We start from the raw sequence: 19,688 nt of genomic DNA on the forward strand, positions 1-19,688 counted from the left end.
TATGAACGAATATTGCTCTCTGCTAGGTGGGTACTTAATATGCATTGGATGTTAGTGTTGCTTTTATTGCAAAGAGTGAAGAGATCTGGAGCCTAGAACTGTTTGTTGGGAGGTCACTGTCTACATAAGTTGAGAGTAGTGACCTTTACATACAAGACAATGGAAATAGTCCCAACATTGTATAAAACATTGCAGCCCTACTGGTTCATTGAGTTTCTCAGCAATAACTACGGGTTAGGAAAAGAACCTGCTTATTTGATATAAGAATAAATTAAAAGACAGTTTCATTCAGTAGGGTATAAATACCCTTATACTTGGGGACGTTCATCACTGTTTATTAACTAAGGACAGGAGAGGAATTCAAAAGCTTTTGGAATGGTTCTAGGATGAGAATTTAGAGAACTTGATCTGGAAGCCATTAAAAGATTAAGGTGTGTCCTGAAATCAGGATATGGGCAATTGCTTTGAGAGGATAATACTAGATAATTTGTTAGAAATTAATGTTAAGGGGGGAGAAAATAAGAAGATTGGGATATTCTAGGAGCGGTCTACTAAACAATGTTGAATTAGAGCCAACTTGACCTTTGACTTAATTTTACAGGAGTCTTACACATATAAAGACCCAATTACAGAGTTTGTTGAGTGCTTATATGTTAACTTTGACTTTGATGGAGCTCAGAAAAAGCTGAGGGAATGTGAATCTGTAAGTATGAATTTTTACTTATAAATTAGTAACATTTTTACATTTTTGTATATGGTAAGAGTTAACTACAATGTTTTGTTAAAGTAATTATATCAGAAATTTATATTAATCTTAAAGTGGCATATTGTTTAGAAATATGCAAGGGTGAAGACATTTTTAATATTGCTATGTGTGTATCCCTTTTATTAGGACAGTTTATTAAAACATTGGGAGTATTATAAATTCATACATACATCCGTACTTCCATGTCTTATCCTGAATAAGTAAATATGTGAAATATTTCATGTATATGGGCAAGCTTGTTTGGAATTGCGTATCACAGCTGTACTTCTCAATTTGTTTTATAAGTGGGCCTGTTTTGAGAATTTTTCACATGATTTAACATTTTCTAAGAGTGTGATTTTTTTTAATAATTACAATGTCTTCTGTTGGTTGTTAATAACCAAAGTATCTTCAGAGTAACTGAAAGAGTTAGATTTACGATTTTTTGAATAAGTTAGTTTTCAAGTTTTACAAAATTAACCTAAGAATTTACCTGCTAAATGCATTTACCAAATCCACAAGTTATTAGTTGTCAGTTTTATTTTTGAACCCAAGTGTTAGCACAAAAATGGGCGAAGTTTGTTGAAGGACCAAGATCTTACTTCTCTAAGAAAAAATTACCATGTAAATATACCCTCAGAGATGATTGTCAAACATTGGACAAAGTGAAAAATTAGAATCCAGTGTGATGATACGTGTTCATGTAATCATTATCAATATTATTAACATGTCATATGGCATTACTAAATATTGGAGTACATTTGTTATGCTAAGAAGAAATGCTAAGGCAGAGGGCACTTGGTTGCTATTAAGTTAAAACTCTTTCTTTTAATTATGATGCTGTCTGTGAATTAGGAGTCACTTGAATTTTTTTCCTTTGGAGATTTACAGGTCTGCTTACTATCACAGAAATATGCATACCTTTATTCCATTCATAATCATTCTGAATAGCTGGAAACAATAGGTTATTTACAGAAAATTTATGTAGGATAATGGACTGGACAAAGCTGTTTTGTCACAAAGTTGCTCATGTCATCAGTGGAACAAGGAAAGATTTCAGTTCTTAGGTCTTTTTTCTTATAGCATTCATTTGCTTAAGTTATTAGAGGCTTAAACATAGTGTTCTAGAAAATGCTGTGATGTAGAACTTGTGATATTAGATGAGAAAATTTTAGTGAATGGAACAATGAGTAAGACACACAAAGTTTTTGAGTCAGATTTTTGCAAATTGCTTGTCAGTGCCATTTAATTTTTTTTTCTTTTATATTTTATACGCATAGGTGCTTGTGAATGACTTCTTCTTGGTGGCTTGTCTTGAGGATTTCATTGAAAATGCCCGTCTCTTTATATTTGAGACTTTTTGTCGCATCCACCAGTGTATCAGCATTAAGTAAGAACATCCTAATTTGATTCGTATTTTCTACTTTTAAATTCTTGGAGATTTCCATTTATTGTAAAGTTACACTTAATAGGATTCCAGTTAATTGGATTTTATTTCCCTTTGCTTTAGAAGAAAAAGGAAATGGTCTGATAGAGATTTATTAAAAACCCTGACTTGTTTGAATTTTGGGATGCTATAGACTCAAAAACATCTTTTTTAGCTTTCTTATGTGTGGTACAGCATGATTTTTGAAAATGATAACCTCAAGGCAATATTATGATTGTCAGTTACTTTTTTAAAAGAGTACTATTATACCATTATGTAGGAAGAGAAGAGAAGTATCCAGTTTTAGAATGGTTTTCCACAGGAGTTCAAATAAGGATTTAGCCCTTACTAAATAGGAAATACTGTTGAAAGACCACATTTGGTAATCATTTCAGTTAATTGAGTTTGTTTTATTTGATTATATATTTGAATTCTCATATAGTAAACTCCTATAACATCATAAAATGTTGAAACATGGAAAAATTATGGTGAATTTTAGTTGAAATTTTCTCTGTTGTGTGAGAAAAATATTGGGGAAAAATGTGAAACTTACATAACCTATTAGAAACTAATTTTACGTATTAGAATTTGAAAAATAACCAATCCCTTTGACCGTAGATGAAGTAAAACAGTAAATCCTCCATAAATATTTAAAATCTTACTACTTTAATGTTTGCCTCTTAGGAATTGGGTGTAGACCAAAGTTTTTCTTTAGTGCCATTTGTTTTTGCTAAGGCATCCATACTTGCTTGCCTAATTTTAGTGGGTTGTCATTGAAGTGGTTATTCTGAGCTAGAAGTGTAGTGTAATCATGGGCTTTTCCTATGGGAATTGAAGCCTTGACCAGTTTTATTAGTACTTTACTATAGCTAGCAAACCTATGATTTTAAAAATCTGATTCTCTTAAAGAATACACGCAAATTTCTAATATGTTTTTGGTTGTGAAATAAAAATAATAGCTGTATCATGTAGGACTCTGGTGGACAATGAGTAGATAACTGAATTCTAGCATTGCCCTTTTTTTTTTTTTTTTTTTTTAAGATTTATAAATTGAGCTTTTGAAAGAGAGATGATAACATTTAGTTTCCTTTGTGGAATTTTCCCTATTTCTCACTAGAATCTGATCACTTGGGTTTTGTTTTTGTTTTTGTTTTGTTTTTTAGTAAGCTGATTCTCCTTTTTATATTTTTAGCACCTAGTATGCTAACTTTGTATAGTGTAGATGCTCAATAAATATTTGATAAATGGATAAATTTCTTTCCTTTGTATTAGTGAGTTTATATTTTTGTCAATAATAATGCTTTGTCACTTTGGTGTTGGCTTCAGAGATACCATGAGTAAGGTTTGTTCCAGTTCTAGCTCTTTCTCTTTGGGAACTTGTATTCAGTATTTTGCTTCTTTGAATTCAGTTGGCTATCCTTACCAGTAAACTAGATAAAGTATTTGTCCTGTCTACTCCAGAGAGATGTGCTGTTCAAATAAGGCAATGTAGTGGGACTGCTTTATAAACTTATGTGACATCATTACCTAAGAATTTTTTAACTTACATCAGTGTAGTTTTTTCTTTTTTAAATTTATTTTTTAGCTACAGTGGACATAAAATGTATTAGTTTCAGATGTACAACATAATCATTAGATATTCATATACCTTATGAAGTGATCATCCTGCTAAGTCTAGTACCGATCTGACACCATACATAGTTATTACAAAATTACTGACTGTATTCCCTATGCTATACTTTACATCTCCATGACTATTTTATAATTGCCAATTTGTACTTCTTAATCCCTTCATCTTTTTCACCTATTCTCCTATCCCCCTCCCATCTGATGACCACCAGTTCATTCTTTATATCAATGAGTTTGTTTTGTTTGTTTCTTTGTTCTTTAGATTCCATATATAAATGAAATCATATAGTATTTGACTTTCTGTCTAACTTATTTCACTTAGCACAATACCCTCTAGGTCCATCCATGTCACTGATGGTAAGATTTTATTTTTTATGATTGAGTAGTATTCCATTGTATATATGTACCACATCTTCTCTATCCATTCATCTCTTGATGGACTCTTAGGTTGCTTCCATATTTGGACTTTGTAAATAATGCTGCAGTGAACACAGGGGAACATATTATCTTTTTGAATTAGTGTTTTGGATTTCTTCAGATAAATACCCAGAAATGGAATTGCTGGCTCATAGGTAGTTCTATTTTTAATTTTTTCAGGAGCTTCCATAATGTTTTCAGTAGTGACTGCATCAATTTACAATCTCACCAACAGTGCATGGGGTTTCCCTTTTCTCCACATATTCAATAGCACTTAACTGTTTGTTGATTTATTGATGATAACCATTCTGATAGGTGTGAGGTGATATTGTGGTTTTAATTTTCATTTCCCTGATGATTAGTGATGCTGAGCATTTTTTCAAATGTCTCTTGGCCATCTGAGTGTTATCTTTGGAGAAATGTCTATTTAGGTCCTCTGCCCATTTTTAAATGGATTTTTTTGTTTTTTTGATGTTAAGTTGTATGAGTTCCGTATATATTTTGGATATTAACCCCTTATTGGATGTGTCATTGGCAGATATCTTCTCTCATTCAGTAAGTTGTCTTTTCTAAAATCCAGAAATTTTTTCTCTCTTCCAGTGATAGTATTTTCTTTTTACTTAGATTGTTTAAACATTTTTTTCTATCTGTGAAATGGTTTACTAACTAAGATGATTTCAAATACGTAGGTTAATGCATTTTCTTCAAATATTGGGGATGAATTCTAGAGCTGAAAGAAATCATGAGCTGCTCACCCAACAAGACACAGTTATTGAATCATTGACAATAGGACTTTTCAGTAGAACTTTCTGCAGTGATGGAAATGTTTTATATTTACATTGGTATGGTATCCAATAGCCATGTGTAGCTTTTTGTGCACTTTGAAGTGTGGCTTAGGTCTCAAGTTACAGAACCATGGTTTTTAGATCGGGTGTGTGTGTGTGTGACCTTTTTCAAATGTAATATTTTATAAACTTTTTGTTTTTTGTAAGAATACAGTACCTGATACATATAACATAAAATATGTGTTAATCAACTGTTTATTCTACCGATAAAGCTTTGGTCAACAGTAGATTATTGGTAGTTCAGTTTGGGGGGAGTCAAAAGTTATGTGCAGATTTTTCATTGTGTGGAGCAAGTTGGTACCACTAACCCTTCATTGTTTAAGGGTCAACTGTATATGGGTAAGCTGATTGAATCAGAGCCCCATCACCCTGTTTAGCCTGTACCTTTATTTAGCTTCCCTCCTGGCTGCTAAGGCACCTCTGTGGAACCCTAAGACTTCTGGAAACACAGTTTTACAAAACACTGATTCAGTCTCCAACTCCTTTGTTTTATAGCTTCTTGTTTGTAACTCGGAAACTTGAGGCTCAGAAATTAAGCTGGTTAAGTCCCGTTTAATAACAGCTTGGGCTAATAGGTCTCTGACATTCATTGTATATACCTCACTATAAATGCTTTAGTTTTCATTGTAATAATTGATATTTTTAGAAATAACAGATTTAGACCAATATGGCATTAGTGTATCACTTGAGCCAGAGGATAAAAATGGAAACCATAAGTCAGTGTTTAACTGTGTCACAGAATCTCTGTAGAACTTTGTTTTGTTTTATTTTATACAAACAGAGTCCCTGAAGCCACCCCAAACTTTCTGGATCCGATTTTCTGAGTATGCTATGCTATGATGTGTAATAGAGCTACTATGCTGTTATCATAAGGGTGGTTATTCCAAAGCACATCCAGGATTGAGAACCATTGCCCCAGGCTGCCAATTTTTTAGGCACATAATTAAAGCCTGCTAGAGTAATGGAGTGAAAAATCAGTGATTTAATATCTTCAGTGTATGATGAATTAAGAATATAGGGACAGGGCCTGCCCAGTGGCTCAGGTGGTTGGAGCTCCATGCTCCTAACTCCAAAGGCTGCCGGTTCGATTCCCACATGGGCCAATGGGCTCTCAACCACAAAGTTGCCGGTTCAACTCCTCGAGTCCCGCAAGGGACGGTGGGCTCCGCCCCCTGCAACTAAGATTGAACTGGGCACCTTGAGCTGAGCTGCCTCCCAGATGGCTCAGTTGGTTGGCGCATCCTCTCAACCACAAGGTTGCCGGTTCGACTCTTGCAAAGGATGGTGGGCTGTGCCCCCTGCAACTAGCAACGGCAACTGGACCTGGAGCTGAGCTGCGCCCTCCACAACTAAGACTGAAAGGACAACAACTTGACACTGAAATGGCACCCTCCAAAACTAAGATTGAAAGGACATCAACTTGACTTGGAAAAAAGGCCTGGAAGTACACACTGTTACCCAATAAAGTCCTGTTCCCCTTCCCCAATAAAATCTTTGGGGAAAAAAAAGAATATATAGGGACAGAGAAGAAAGCATAGCTTCATGTGAAAAAAAAATATTCTCCTTAGATCAATGAGATCTCAGGTTGTAAGGTTCAAGAAGGGAGCATTCAGTAGGACTCAGTCTAAGGGGTAGATGTCTCCGTTTTAGTGGGTTAGGAATAAGGCTGAAAATAATGCTAAGCATATAATTTGGGCTTTTTATAAGTACTATAAGTACCATGCAGACCCCAAGATGATCAATAGAGCTCTAATGTTTACCTTTAAACAGTATGTAGAAAAATTGTACTCTAATCCAGAGGTTTTTAAATCTAGCTGTACATCAAAATCATCTGAAAAACTTAAAAAAAAGAACAACCTAATAGATTTTCTAGCTTTACCCGACCTTCTGAATCAGAATCACTGGGATCAAAGCTTAAGAATCTGGTTTGAAACCTTCCCAGGAGATCCTTCTGCAATTAGCCTTGGGGAATAATTGCTCTAAGTTAGTGATTTGTAGTCTAACTGTACATTAGAACCAAGAGGGGAGATTTAAAAAGAAATAAGGGAAAATAATGGTGATTGAGCCTGACCCCTAAAAACTCAAACAAAAACCCAAATTCTTTGGAGCAGATCACGGCATCTGTATGTTTTAAAGCTCCTCTAAATAATTCTGATGCCGGATCTCTTTTTCTTTTTTTATTATTATACTTTTTATTTTGAAATGATTAAGATTCACAAGCAGTTGTAAGAAATAATAGAGAGATACCCTTTATTTACTCAATTTCCCCAGTGGTTCCATCTTGCAAACCAGTATCACAACCTGATATTGACATTCATCTATTCATATATACAACATTTCTGTCTCTGCAAGGATCTCTTAAGTTGCTCCTCTACAGCCATACCCCATCCACACACCCCCACCGTCATTAACCCCTGGCAACCACTTATCTGTTCTCCATTTTTATAATTTTTGTCCTTTTAAGACTGCAAAAACGTTTTTTTAAGATAGTGTTCAATTTTCTCAAGGATAAATGCACTATGTCATGATTATGATATAATTTAGTTAGTAGCTATTTAGTATAACTAAATAGCAGTATAACAGTTGTTTAAAGAAGAAAATATTACAAATGTGAATGCACAACTCTTCTGGCCAGGCACTCTGTAGAAAGTAAGGGAGCACACCCTCAGAGCTTAAAATCCAGAAGAAGAAACAGATGTTAAAGATGAAGTTACAAATTATGGTAGATGTTTTAAAGAAAAATATTGAATAAGAGAGAATGACAGGGACGTAATTTGTATATTGGAAAACCAGAGAAGTAATTTGGATTGAAGGTTCATTGAACCCTGATAATTTAATGGACTATGTTTAAGCTCCAAAATAGACTCATTTCCACTGTATACTAATTATGACAAATTACTCTGTTCACTAGTTTATGCTGGCCTATCTCTGCCTCTAATTAGAGTTACTTGATATTCGATCAGCTTTTGGAGGAGGAACTGGAAGGATTTGTCTCTGGACTCCTTTCTTCCCCCAGTGGACATTTTTCAGATGCTGAATAGAATAGTATTAAAACCCAGGGTTGTTTATTAAAAACTGTTTCCATTTGTGATTGAAACATTCTCTGTTGATAAGTTTCTTGACCAAATAGCTGTAAGCATATGTGATAGTTGTATCTTTATAAAAATGCATATTAAGAATGTTTTTATCGGTTTATATACAGCCCTATAGATTTGTAGGATAAGTTACGAATCTGTTTACCATAAAGTATGCAACATCTGTCAAAAAAGATTACTGTGGTGGGATTTAATTTATCATAACTGAATAGTTTATCAGATATGGTGTGTGTCTGAAATTGAAAAGCTGTTCTAGAATAATTCTTGGACCAGTTTTCAATTGTAGATAAAAACAAAGTATGGAAGTAATATTTTGAATGTGTATGATAAACATGTTGGAGCATATATTAATATAATTTTCCTATAGTTAGTTTTGGCTTTTCACAAAAGAAGGTATTTGCCAACTGCTCTTGCATTTCTTTAAGTTATAAAGACATTCTATTAATACTTTGCTTATTTTATAAGCATTTTAGATCTTAATATTTTTTCTTAAAGTTCTTATTACCACATAACAATGTATATTCATAATTATATTTCCTGATATTAGAAATACAAAGGTGCATTTCCAGATGGAGATAGAATAGTTTAAAAACATTATTATCACTGCATTTCTTTGTCAACTAAAGTAATACATTCATTTTTGACTAAACAAGATGTTGGAAAATTCAGTGAGAATTTTAAGTTGTCACACAGCATTTACCATTTCTATTTTCTCCTATTTCCTCATAATGTTACAGTTAAACATAGTTTATACTTAACACTTATTCTTTAATTAGTTGTCATAGCATACCCTTATAAAAGATTGGAGGACTTTTAATATGCTAAATAGTTGGCCACAGTCTTCAGTGAAAAGCAGGCCAGAACTTCCCATAGCTTGATGCTAAAGTCAGTAATATTTGAAATACATTGTGCTTATCAGATAAAATTTGAAAAGTCAGGTTATTTAAAGGTGTAGTTAATAAGCCTATGAAATGCTAGACCCCAGATCCTTACTTGTTAAAAGATATCTTTGGGCAGGGGCTGTGGAAGGAAGACTAAAAGATTTTTAGTCTAAAAGATTAGTCATTGAAATCCGATAGAAAATCAACCGTAATTGGTTCTCTAGATTTAGATTTACATGTCTTATGTTCTTAAGTGGGACTACTGATCTTAATTACTGCCCAGAAACAAGAAAAGTATCTTGTTTTGTACTAGAGGTATGACCATGTTTAATTAATGAAATTGAACTGCGAGTGTAATAATTATTTTTACTGTCTTTTGAAGAAGCACTTAGGATACTGGGTACTTTTTTACCCTGAAGGAATGATTTACATTTTTATGTAGTCAAAGTTATTAATCTTTTCCTTTATGGTACTGAATTTTGTTTTATTTACAAGTTACTTTTTCAATAGGTTTATATGCTACTTACCTATGTTTTCTTCTAGGACCTTTATGGTTTTATTTCTTCGATTTAAATCCCTCTAGGTTTTATGTAGGAATAGAGAGTGAGGAAGACTTCTACCTTTTTTTCCTCTAAATAGTTAGGCAACATGATTTATTGAAAAACTATCTTTTTCCCCCACTGTTTTGAATGCCACCCATATCATTTGTATATAGGACCTTTTTGAACTCTTTAATCTGTTACCATTGTCGTTTGATTCTTTAACTGACACCAAATTGTTTCAAATAAGGTAGATTTGTAATGTGTTTTACTATTCATTGTTTTCCCTGTAGTTGATAACTGCCACTTTTTTCCCTCCATTTTTGTTTTTAATGTCTCATTAATTCCACTTCAAACTCTGCCAGTTTATAAATCTCTTCTCAAGATTATTTTATCAGTTTTATCTCCCTGAAAAAAAATCTGGACTTTGTTGATCTGTGCCTGGTGCATATTTGTCTCCCTTTGTCATGGGGATTCCCTTAGCCTGTATCTTGTTATAAAGCTTCAGTTTCCTAGACAATGTATCTTCCTTTTTCTTGGTTTGCTATTATATTTTGGTAAAGCACATCCTTCAATTACTTTATAGGAAAGAGTGCTTTAAGGAAAACTTTTTCACATCTAGAAATGTCTGTTTTACTCTCATATTTCAATAATGTATTGCAAAGCATGGTACTTTATTCCAGAATTTTGAAGACATTGTTCTGTTGCTTTTTTGATTCCTGTTACAGAAGTCAGAAGCTATTTTTACCCCTAATCTTTTATATGGGTCTTTTGTTTTCCTCTCTAGAAATTTGGAGAATTTTTTTTCTTAGTCCCATTGCTTTGAAATTTCACAGTGGTATGCTGTAGTATAAGTCTATTTTAATTTTTCATACTGGACCCTTTTAGGTTTGGAAATTCACGCTCTCCAGTTCTGGGAAGTTTTCTTGAATTATTTCTTTAAAGGTCTTCTCTTTTCTGTTTACCGTTTATTCTTTGGAACTTCTATTTTGGGCATTGGACATCCTGGACCAGGCTTCTAATATATTTTTATTTTTTCTCCTATTTTCCATCTCTTTGGTTTTTTTGCTCTATACTCAGCGATTTTCTCAGCATCTTCTTCCAACCGTTTTATTTTATGGATGCAATATCAATCATTTTAATTTTTTGAGGATATTAATAATTTTGTTTTAGTTTTTATTGAGATATAATTCACATGTACAATATGACTTGATATTTGTATATATTGAGAAATGATCACCACAGTAAGGAGCTAACATGCGTCACCACCCAGTTACACTCTTGGCAATTTTCAAATATACAATACAGTATTTTTAACTATAGTCATCATGATGTACATTACATCCCATGACTTATTTATTTTATAACTGGAAGTTTGTGCTTTTTAAAGCCTCTCACTCTTTTCCCCCAAACCTCAAACCTCACCTCTGGCAACCACCATCTGTCTGTGTATATGTGACCTTGATTTTTGTTTATTTTAGTGATCATACAGTATTTGGGTTTTTTTCTGTCTGACTTATTTCACGTAGCATAATGCCCTCAAGATCCATCCATGTTGTCACAAATGGAAAGGTTCCATTCTTTTTTATGGCTGAATAATATTCGTGTGTGTGTGTGTGTGTGTGTAATATTTCCTTTATCCTTTCATTTATCTGTGAGCACTTAGGTCGCATCCATATCTTGGCTATTGTAAATAATGCTACAGTGAACATGGGCATGCATATGTCTTTTCAAGTTAGTGGTTTTGTTTCCTTCAGGTAAATATCCAGAAGCAGAATTGCTGCACCACATGGTAGTTCAATTTTTAATTTTTTGAGGAACCTCCACACTGCCTTCCATAACGGCCGCACCATGTGCATTCCCACCAACAGTGTATGAGGGTTCTTTTTCCTCCACAGCCTCTCCATCACTTGTTACTACTTGTCTTGTTGGTAATAGCCATTCTAACAGGTGTGAGGTGTTACCTCATTGTAGTTTTGATTTGCATTTCCCTGATGATTAGTGATGTTGACCATCTTTTCATGTACCTGTTATTCCATCTGTATGGCTTTGGAAAAATGTTTATTCAGAGCCCCTGCCCATTTTTAAATCAAGTTTTTAAATCAATGGTTTCCTTTGCTGTGCGGAAGCTCTCTATTCTGTTTTTTCTATTGTCTGTTTTTAATGCCAGTACCATACTTGTACTGGACAGTACCATTACTATAGCTTTTAATATAGTTTGAAAGCAGAAAGTGTGATGTCTCCAGCTTTATTCATCTTTCTCATGATTGCTTTGGCTATTTGGGGACTTTTGTGGTGCCATATATATTTTTTATTTAACATATTCACTACCATGTTGTGTCACTTGAACAGAAAAGCTATGAACTGAAAGATGTGTATAAAGGATTTACACAAAACATTTAAATGTCTACTTTAAACTGCCTACAGACAAGGGTGAGATTTTCAACATTATCTAAATAATCTGGAAATTACTTTTTGTGTTGAATTAAATATTTTTCTCAGAAATTCTACATTTTAATACATTTTGTCTTAGCTTATTGATAAACAGAATTATTTTAAATAATACAAGGTAAGCATGGTATAGAATAACTTAAAGCAACTTGGTATTTTAAGCTTTAATAGAAAATTACATTTTAAAAAAATCTTTACTTTTTTGCATAAAATCAGTAGTATGTAAAAGAACTTGAGTATTTTTTTCTATTTTTTTTACTGTGTGTGTGTTTCTGTTACTTAAAAGAAACTGGATTGTTGCCAATTCTTTAATTCCCCCTCAGAGTGATTGGTAGCCCCCATAACCTGAGATGCCATCAATAATTTATTAATACTTCTTGGACCTTACTTTAAGTTTTTCTTTGACTTGATTTAATAAGTAAAGGATCAAGAAGCACATGCAAAACACTAAATCCCCAAAGTGGGTGCAGACGTTTATGTGTCTTGATGCATGTTGCCAAATTTCCCCAGCCATGTTGGAATATGAGATTTAGAATATGGGTGTAAAGGAGAACGGATGGAGTTCTAGGTGGCGTTATGCAGAATAGAATTTTCTTTTTATCTTAAAATCTCACACAAATGCTTTCTTAGGTAAGTTGTCCCTAAATCTCCAGACTAGAACGCGTGAATCCTTTGCATCTCACATAACTGCTTCCACTTTTTCATCATGACACTCATAATAGTTTATATATTTTTGTGGATTAGGTGATTGTCCCCTACTCCAACCCCCAGCTTAAACTTTATAAAGGTGGGGAACAGACTGTATTTTGTCACCAGTATCTAACACAGTTCATATTTTGTTGAATGAATGACAGGGAAGGTAGAGAATTGGTTTGGTTTGGCTGGCATGTGGTATTCATGAGGGAGAATAACGGGAGGTTGAAAAGTTAGATTCTCCCCTAAATTGCAGAAACCCATGAAAGAGACACTTAGAATTTTGAAATTTTATTGTGTTGGTGGAAGGGCTCCATTAAAGTTTTGAAAGGAACCTGGAAATAAACTGGTTAGTTGGGTTTCAGCTAACCTGGCAGCTATGTAAAATAGATTAAGGAGAGATTCGAGGTAGGTTAGCTTGAAAACTATTAAACAGTAATGGAGCCTGAACTAGGGTAGGAACCAAAGAGTAACTGGGCATTGTGCTAATTGCTGGATTTATAGCAGTGGACAGGGAAGCCATGATGCGTGCTTTTGGGTTACATATGTAGTCTGTCATAAAAGCAGATATTCAACAGAACAATTACAGCAGTTATGAATGCTATGAAAAGAAGTAGAGGGCTGTGAAAGTACCAGACAGATATGTCACGGTTCGGAAGGCTTATGAGGGTGCTGTTTTAGCTGAAACCTATGTAACAGCTAAGTGAAGAAAGAGGTAGAGGAAGGCAAAAGGTACCTCATGTGCAAAGGCCCTGGCGTGGTTAAAAACATGGTATGTTTAATGAACAGTCAGGTTTAGTGTGGCTGGTGAAGAGGAGAGTCTTTGAAGATGAGAGTAAATTGGTAAGGACATTCGAGAAGACACAATGGATAAAGAGATAATTCATAGGACTTCTCGGTTGGATATGGACAGCAAGAAGAGGAATTTGATAACCTAGGCTTCAAGACTGAGTGTTGCATTATAATTTGTTATTTAAACAGCCTTAATCACTTTTTTAAAATCTTTATAATACCAACTATACATAATTAGTGGCTTACTGGGAATAATGTTTCTGATTTTTAAAAGCAAACTATAGAGATCTTGAAAATTGGAGTTTTAATATATTTAGTGCAGATTGTTTCATTAGTGCTTTTCGGAGTAAAATGGCCTGGTCTCATTTTAAAAACTTGTATTTTGGTAGATGCAGGAGGCATGCAAATGATGAATTAATGTAGGAAATAATACAATAATGAGTATGTTTCAGAAAATCTGTTCTTTACCGTTAGAGTAGCATCTTCGGATAAAAGTATCAGACTTTGGCTTGCTTGAGCAATGAAGAAGAGAATGAAATTTATATGCCTCTAAAATGAGTCATGCACCAGTAAGAGACACAAGGAGTTTATTCGGAAGCCACAGGAAACAGCTGTAGGAATTTTTCCTAGTCAGAAATCGCTTGCTTATTTAAGGAAAATGATGCACTTCCCTATTTTTAGTAGCTTAAGAAAATGAGGTTTAGAGAACGGTGATAAAGAGAATAAAATGAAATCTGTCCATTTGAAGTAATAGTCATTAACAAGAATTAATTGTTTTTTATGCTCTTTTACATAATTACAGCAAAATTAGTCATAAAAACAGAACAAAATTTTGACACATAAATCCAGGAAGTTTTATGGTTGAGTTGGCTTACACTTGTGATGGTTTTAACTCCCAGCATATTTCAAGGGTACATTTTAAACGAGTGTGTCTTCATAGATTTAGTTTGTAATTTCATTTGTAATAATTTTATTGATAGCCTAACTTAATTTTGACATTTTGAATGAAATTTATTAACTCTTTGCAATAAACATAAAATAGGGGTAGCACAGATTATATTAGTCCCATAAAGGTGTTTTTATTAATTAGGATGGTTACATTGGGTTGGGAGCTCTGGGATTACATACTTATATCATTGCCAGTGTCTTAAACATTTATATTTTAAAATTGGGAATGCTGTCAGATCAGGAATTTTAGTTTATAGTAGTCTAAGGATTGATTTATTGATAGTCTAGTTCTTTTCTTCAAACCAGTGATAATATTGGAAGGCCTGGCAAGTGTGCGTTATCACGTTATCTTCAGTGAAGACAGGTGAAAAAATGTTTGTGTTTAAACAGCACCATAAACACCATGTACTATAATATATGCCCTTAAAATCTATAGTGCAAACATGACACTTTTCCATCCGCTGACTGATTGATTGACTTGCCTACCGCCAAGGCTGGTGCTTGCCTTTAGTCTTGTTACATTGAGCCTTGCATCCCCTCTTTTTCAACCTGATCATAAACTGGAAAAATAAAATGCAGATTGGTTGATATCAGAGACTTTAGATTAGGATCTTGGTGTCTGTCACCTCCCTCCCTGTCTGTGTGTGTGTGCGAGTGTGTGTGGTATGTGTATGCGTGCCCCTCTTTTCTCTTAAATTCAGTGACCATTTAGGTTATATAGTGTACAATTTCAGGGAGTACCTTCAGAGTTTACAGTATGGACATACATAGCAGCCCTGAGTTTTAGTTATGTTTTTTAATTATATTATACTTATTACTGATGCTCCTTGTATTGGGTTTAATTTGTACAGTCATCGCACATTATAAAACATTTTCTCCCTTAGATCATTACTACTTGAGCACTTGCTAAGTAGAAAGTACTTTACTGGAAGCCAGAAAGATTTATGTAGATGCAGAATATGGTGCCCTGCCCTTAAGGAGTCTACAGTCTGGTTGGTGAAATGGAGTAGTATAAGGCAATAGTGTAAGATAATAGCAAAACATGGAACAATGAAGCTATTAAGACTCATAGTATTTAAGAGAAAGTGACCCATAAATACCTAAAAGTCTCTCTGCAAAGTGTGGGTCAAAGACTGTGTACTCAAAAGTAAGTTTTTAGACTCAGTTAATGTTGTTTTTACTTTTTTCATTAGCATGTTGGCAGATAAACTGAACATGACTCCAGAAGAAGCTGAAAGGTGGATTGTAAATTTGATTAGAAATGCTCGACTGGATGCCAAGATTGATTCTAAATTAGTGAGTATTCTGTTAGCTATCCTACATACAAGATGTCAGTTACTGTTTATTTTATGCTTTGGGGGTGAAGTTTTCATTAGATCATTTTATTCTATTAAGAATTTGTTTTGTCTTTGAAGGCAATAGCAACCTCCTATTTTTTGTTGCTGGATAAATGTCATTTTTCTACAGCGCATAAAAATATGTGCATCAGTCATGTAGTGTTATGTCATGCACATGACTTATCTGAGAAACTTAGTCATTAACATTACAAGATCAATTTCCCTCTGTCTCATTTTAGGGTCATGTGGTTATGGGTAACAATGCAGTCTCACCCTATCAGCAAGTGATTGAAAAGACCAAAAGCCTTTCATTTAGAAGCCAGATGTTGGCAATGAATATTGAGAAGAAACTTAATCAGAATAGTAGGTCAGAGGTAAGAACCATACATTTTCTATTCTGTATGGGATTTAGCAATAAAGTAATATAAATGTTACATGGACCTAATTTGAGAACATGTTAATATCGGTTGTATCTGATTTTGTATTCGTTGGGGGAATGAACATTTGTTTAAGAAAATAATTTTTCTGACATGTATTATATGTATTAGTTAAGGGAACTGAAAAAAATTAAGTGTTCTTAGTGTATTATAGCTGTTTCCCTTTTACTCTTTCTGTGTGACTTCATAAAACTCACTTCCTCAGGATTGTCAACATACCATTTTGATACTGACCAAAGATACATGTGTAGACTTTTCAAGTGTTTGAAATTTGTGTTCTAATATTCATATGTAACTAAGTCAAAAACAAACAAAAAACCCTTTTTGATAGAGATGCTATGTATTAGATATTAAAAGAACTTGAATGACTGTATTTTGGAATCCCAAACTACCTTTAATGCTTTTCAGCCATTATGTTTATGTGTAACTGGAGGATAGGAAAGTTTTAGACAGCCGTTGTGGAATATTCAGGGACCTTGTTTGAAGTTTTAGCAACAGATTTGTGTCCTTAGAATAGTCCTTCAATTTTAAAAGAGAAGGAAGAATTAGGAAATTATTGTCAATGTTTTTTTCCAACCAAATCTGGAATAACTGAGCCTGAAATGTAACTTCTAATGGGTTTTTTGTATCCTTTAGGGTCCATTGTATTGATTTTTGTTATAATATTAGTAATAGTGTCATTGTTATACTTTATAATTGGTCAAAAACTATATCCGATGATAGTTATATTTATTTCGTTCTAAGTGGGACATCTGGCATTTAGTAATTATAGAGGTTGTTAAAATCTTAGAGAATGGTTTGCTAGGAGTAGTGCTAAAAGGAAATGCTAGTATCACTTCTATGTTTTTTCAGAAAGTACTGTCTTTTCACCCTGTCTTTGTGTATTTTAGGCTCCTAATTGGGCAACTCAAGACTCTGGCTTCTACTGAAGAACTGTAAAGAAAAGATGAAGAAAACTATAAAAGAAAGATGAAATAATAAAACCATTATATAAAGGGTGACATACATTTTAGAAAGAATGAACATATTAAGTATAAAATTTGGAGAATTTGAATAAAATTTACTGTTTCATTATCTTGTGAACTTCCTTGTGTATACACGTGTGTGATTTTTAACTTTATTTTGGAATAATTATAGATTCATAGATAGTTGCAAAAATAGTACAGAGAAGTTCCCTGTAGCCTAAAGCTAGTTTTCCCAATTTTTTTTTCTTATGTTAATTATAGCACAGTATCCAAACCAGGATATTGACATTGGTACAGTATGTGTGAATAGCTCGGTGCCATTTTCTCACATGTAGGTTTGTGCAACCATCACTGCAATCAAGGTGCAGAACTATCATCATCACAAAGATTTCCCTCATACTACCCCTTTGTAATCATAAAACTGCCACCCCCACCTGCTCCTACCCCTGGCAACCACTAATCTGTTCTCCATCTCTGAAATTTTGTCATGAGACTGTTGTAGAAATTGAATTATACAGCATATGACCTATCACTCATCATAATGCCCTTGAGATATATCCAAGTTGCCAGACACATATCCATAGTTTATTCCTTTTTATTGCTAAGTTGTACTCTACGGTATTTGTGTACCACTTTGCTTAACCATGTACCTATTGAAGGATATTTGGATGGTTTCCAGCTTGGGGTTATTTCAAATGAAGCTGCTGTTTCATAATTTCCTAAAATGGCTCCTTAGTCACTTACTAGCCAGCTACAGAGACTAAATAGGAATATTAGATAAATTTTATAAATGCCTCCTTGAATATTTTAAATACCACTTCCCCTTCCCACAAACACCACCACCACGCACACACACACAGAATTTACTGGGTACTCAAGATATTTATAAAGTGTATAAAGTCTTGATTGAGTCTCCTTTACACAGAAGTGGTTTGAGTCTCTCTTTGGTTGTTGAACTGAAACCCAGTCTGACAATAGAAATTTCTGTTTCTACTTTCAAGGTGTGGTACAAAGATAAAAAATAGTAATTATATTCTTTTATTTTATATCTGATCAGGCCATCCTCGACATTCAGTTAAATTTAGAAAATATGGGCCAAGTTTGTCCCATGTGCTGTGGTTTCAGACCTCAGGTTTGTAGTGTTGGTTCTGAATTGTACCCCAGTGGTGCTGAAGCTGGAAGGAGCTTTAGGGTAAGCCACATACTATTTTATTCATCTATAACTAGTGTTGTGAAAAATGCCAGATTTAGAGGATCATTTGTAGTACAAAATGGTAGAGGTTCATAGAGAAAGTACCAAAAAGCGGCATGTCAGTAACTACATAGAAACAGACCCTTACCTCATGTGTAAAAGCTAATTCTGTAAATTGAAAGTGTAGACCTATAAGAAATAGATCTATAGTTAGATAAAACAATTTAAAATTGCATACATCATTCAAGCTATGTTGGGAAGGATGTTAAAATGCCTGTTTGCCTCTTCGCCAGTGACTGAAAGGCAAAAAGTTTTTAGAGGCACATTAATCTTCACTTTTTATTCTAAGACTGCCTCTCAACCAAGCCACATTAATAGCAAAGATTTCTAGGTGATTACATAGCCAGCAGTGAGAAGCAAGTCTAACAGTTCTGTAAAGTGCCTTAGTGGACCAATAGAAAACCCCAGGGAAGAAAGAAAACTAATATTGAGCATTTACTGTGTTAGACATTTTTACATCTATATCTCTAAACAACTCTAAGGAGAAGGAAAGGAATCAAATGTTTGAGTGCCTCACTTATGCCTGGAAACACTGAAATTTTGATGCTAATACTTGTATATTATTGATGAGGAAATAGATGGTTACTCAAGGTCACATCTATTAAATGTTAAAGCAAGGAGTTGGAAACAAGCTTTTAGTTATATCACACTGCCCCTCCTTATCGCCTTACGTATCCTTCCAGACTAAATTTACAAAGGGTGAACCTGTATATGTGTATAGTACTTTGTAAATGATGTTTATGATCCATAAAACTAGTAAGTCTCGGCAACATTATCATCAAATGAGAGCAAAAGGGTATTCTATTTTTTTCAACCAGTATAATCATTGGATACCAGTGGCCTTACCAAAAAAAAAAAAAAAAAAAAAAAAAAAAACCCTATTGGAACGTAAAAAACTGAAGAATATCTGATTTTTAAAATTTTTTGTTCTTTAAGGTTATCTGTTACATGAATAATTAATGTTCACTTTTTCTAATGCTTTTTCTTTTCACATATTGTTGCCCTTTGAACTTGAGAGATAATGCTACTATGGATTACTAGTAATTAAAAGAACAAACAAAAAAATGGCATTTTTCCACATTACCAAACATTTGTTCATCGTTAAGTGCATTTTTGGTTTCCATAAAAAAAAATTACTAACTTCTGGATTTAACCTGAAGTTTTGATAGCAGGTAAACTGTCGCGGTAAGTTGTTGAGCACAAATTATGTATTGATTAATTTTCTTTTGTGTTCTT

The 19,688-nt window shown here is 33.8% G+C and overlaps 1 protein-coding gene across 6 annotated transcripts in view; it reads left to right on the top strand.

Moving 5' to 3' along the window:
- The window catches only part of EIF3E (eukaryotic translation initiation factor 3 subunit E), a 231,524-nt gene extending 212,225 nt beyond the window's left edge, over positions 1–19,299 (top strand). For all 6 annotated transcript variants that reach the window (XM_081070770.1, XM_081070769.1, XM_081070771.1 and 3 more), the window contains 5 exons: positions 602–703; positions 2,026–2,135; positions 15,655–15,757; positions 16,038–16,172; positions 17,126–19,299. In XM_081070770.1, the coding sequence (XP_080926896.1) occupies positions 602–703; positions 2,026–2,135; positions 15,655–15,757; positions 16,038–16,172; positions 17,126–17,164 (489 nt within the window). In that variant the 3' untranslated portion in view covers positions 17,165–19,299. The remainder of the gene's footprint in view (positions 1–601; positions 704–2,025; positions 2,136–15,654; positions 15,758–16,037; positions 16,173–17,125) is intronic.
- The last annotated feature ends 389 nt before the right edge of the window (positions 19,300–19,688 follow it).

This window comes from Rhinolophus hipposideros, assembly GCF_964194185.1.
Source record: "Rhinolophus hipposideros genome assembly, chromosome: 13".
In the NCBI taxonomy this organism is placed as follows: domain Eukaryota; kingdom Metazoa; phylum Chordata; class Mammalia; order Chiroptera; family Rhinolophidae; genus Rhinolophus; species Rhinolophus hipposideros.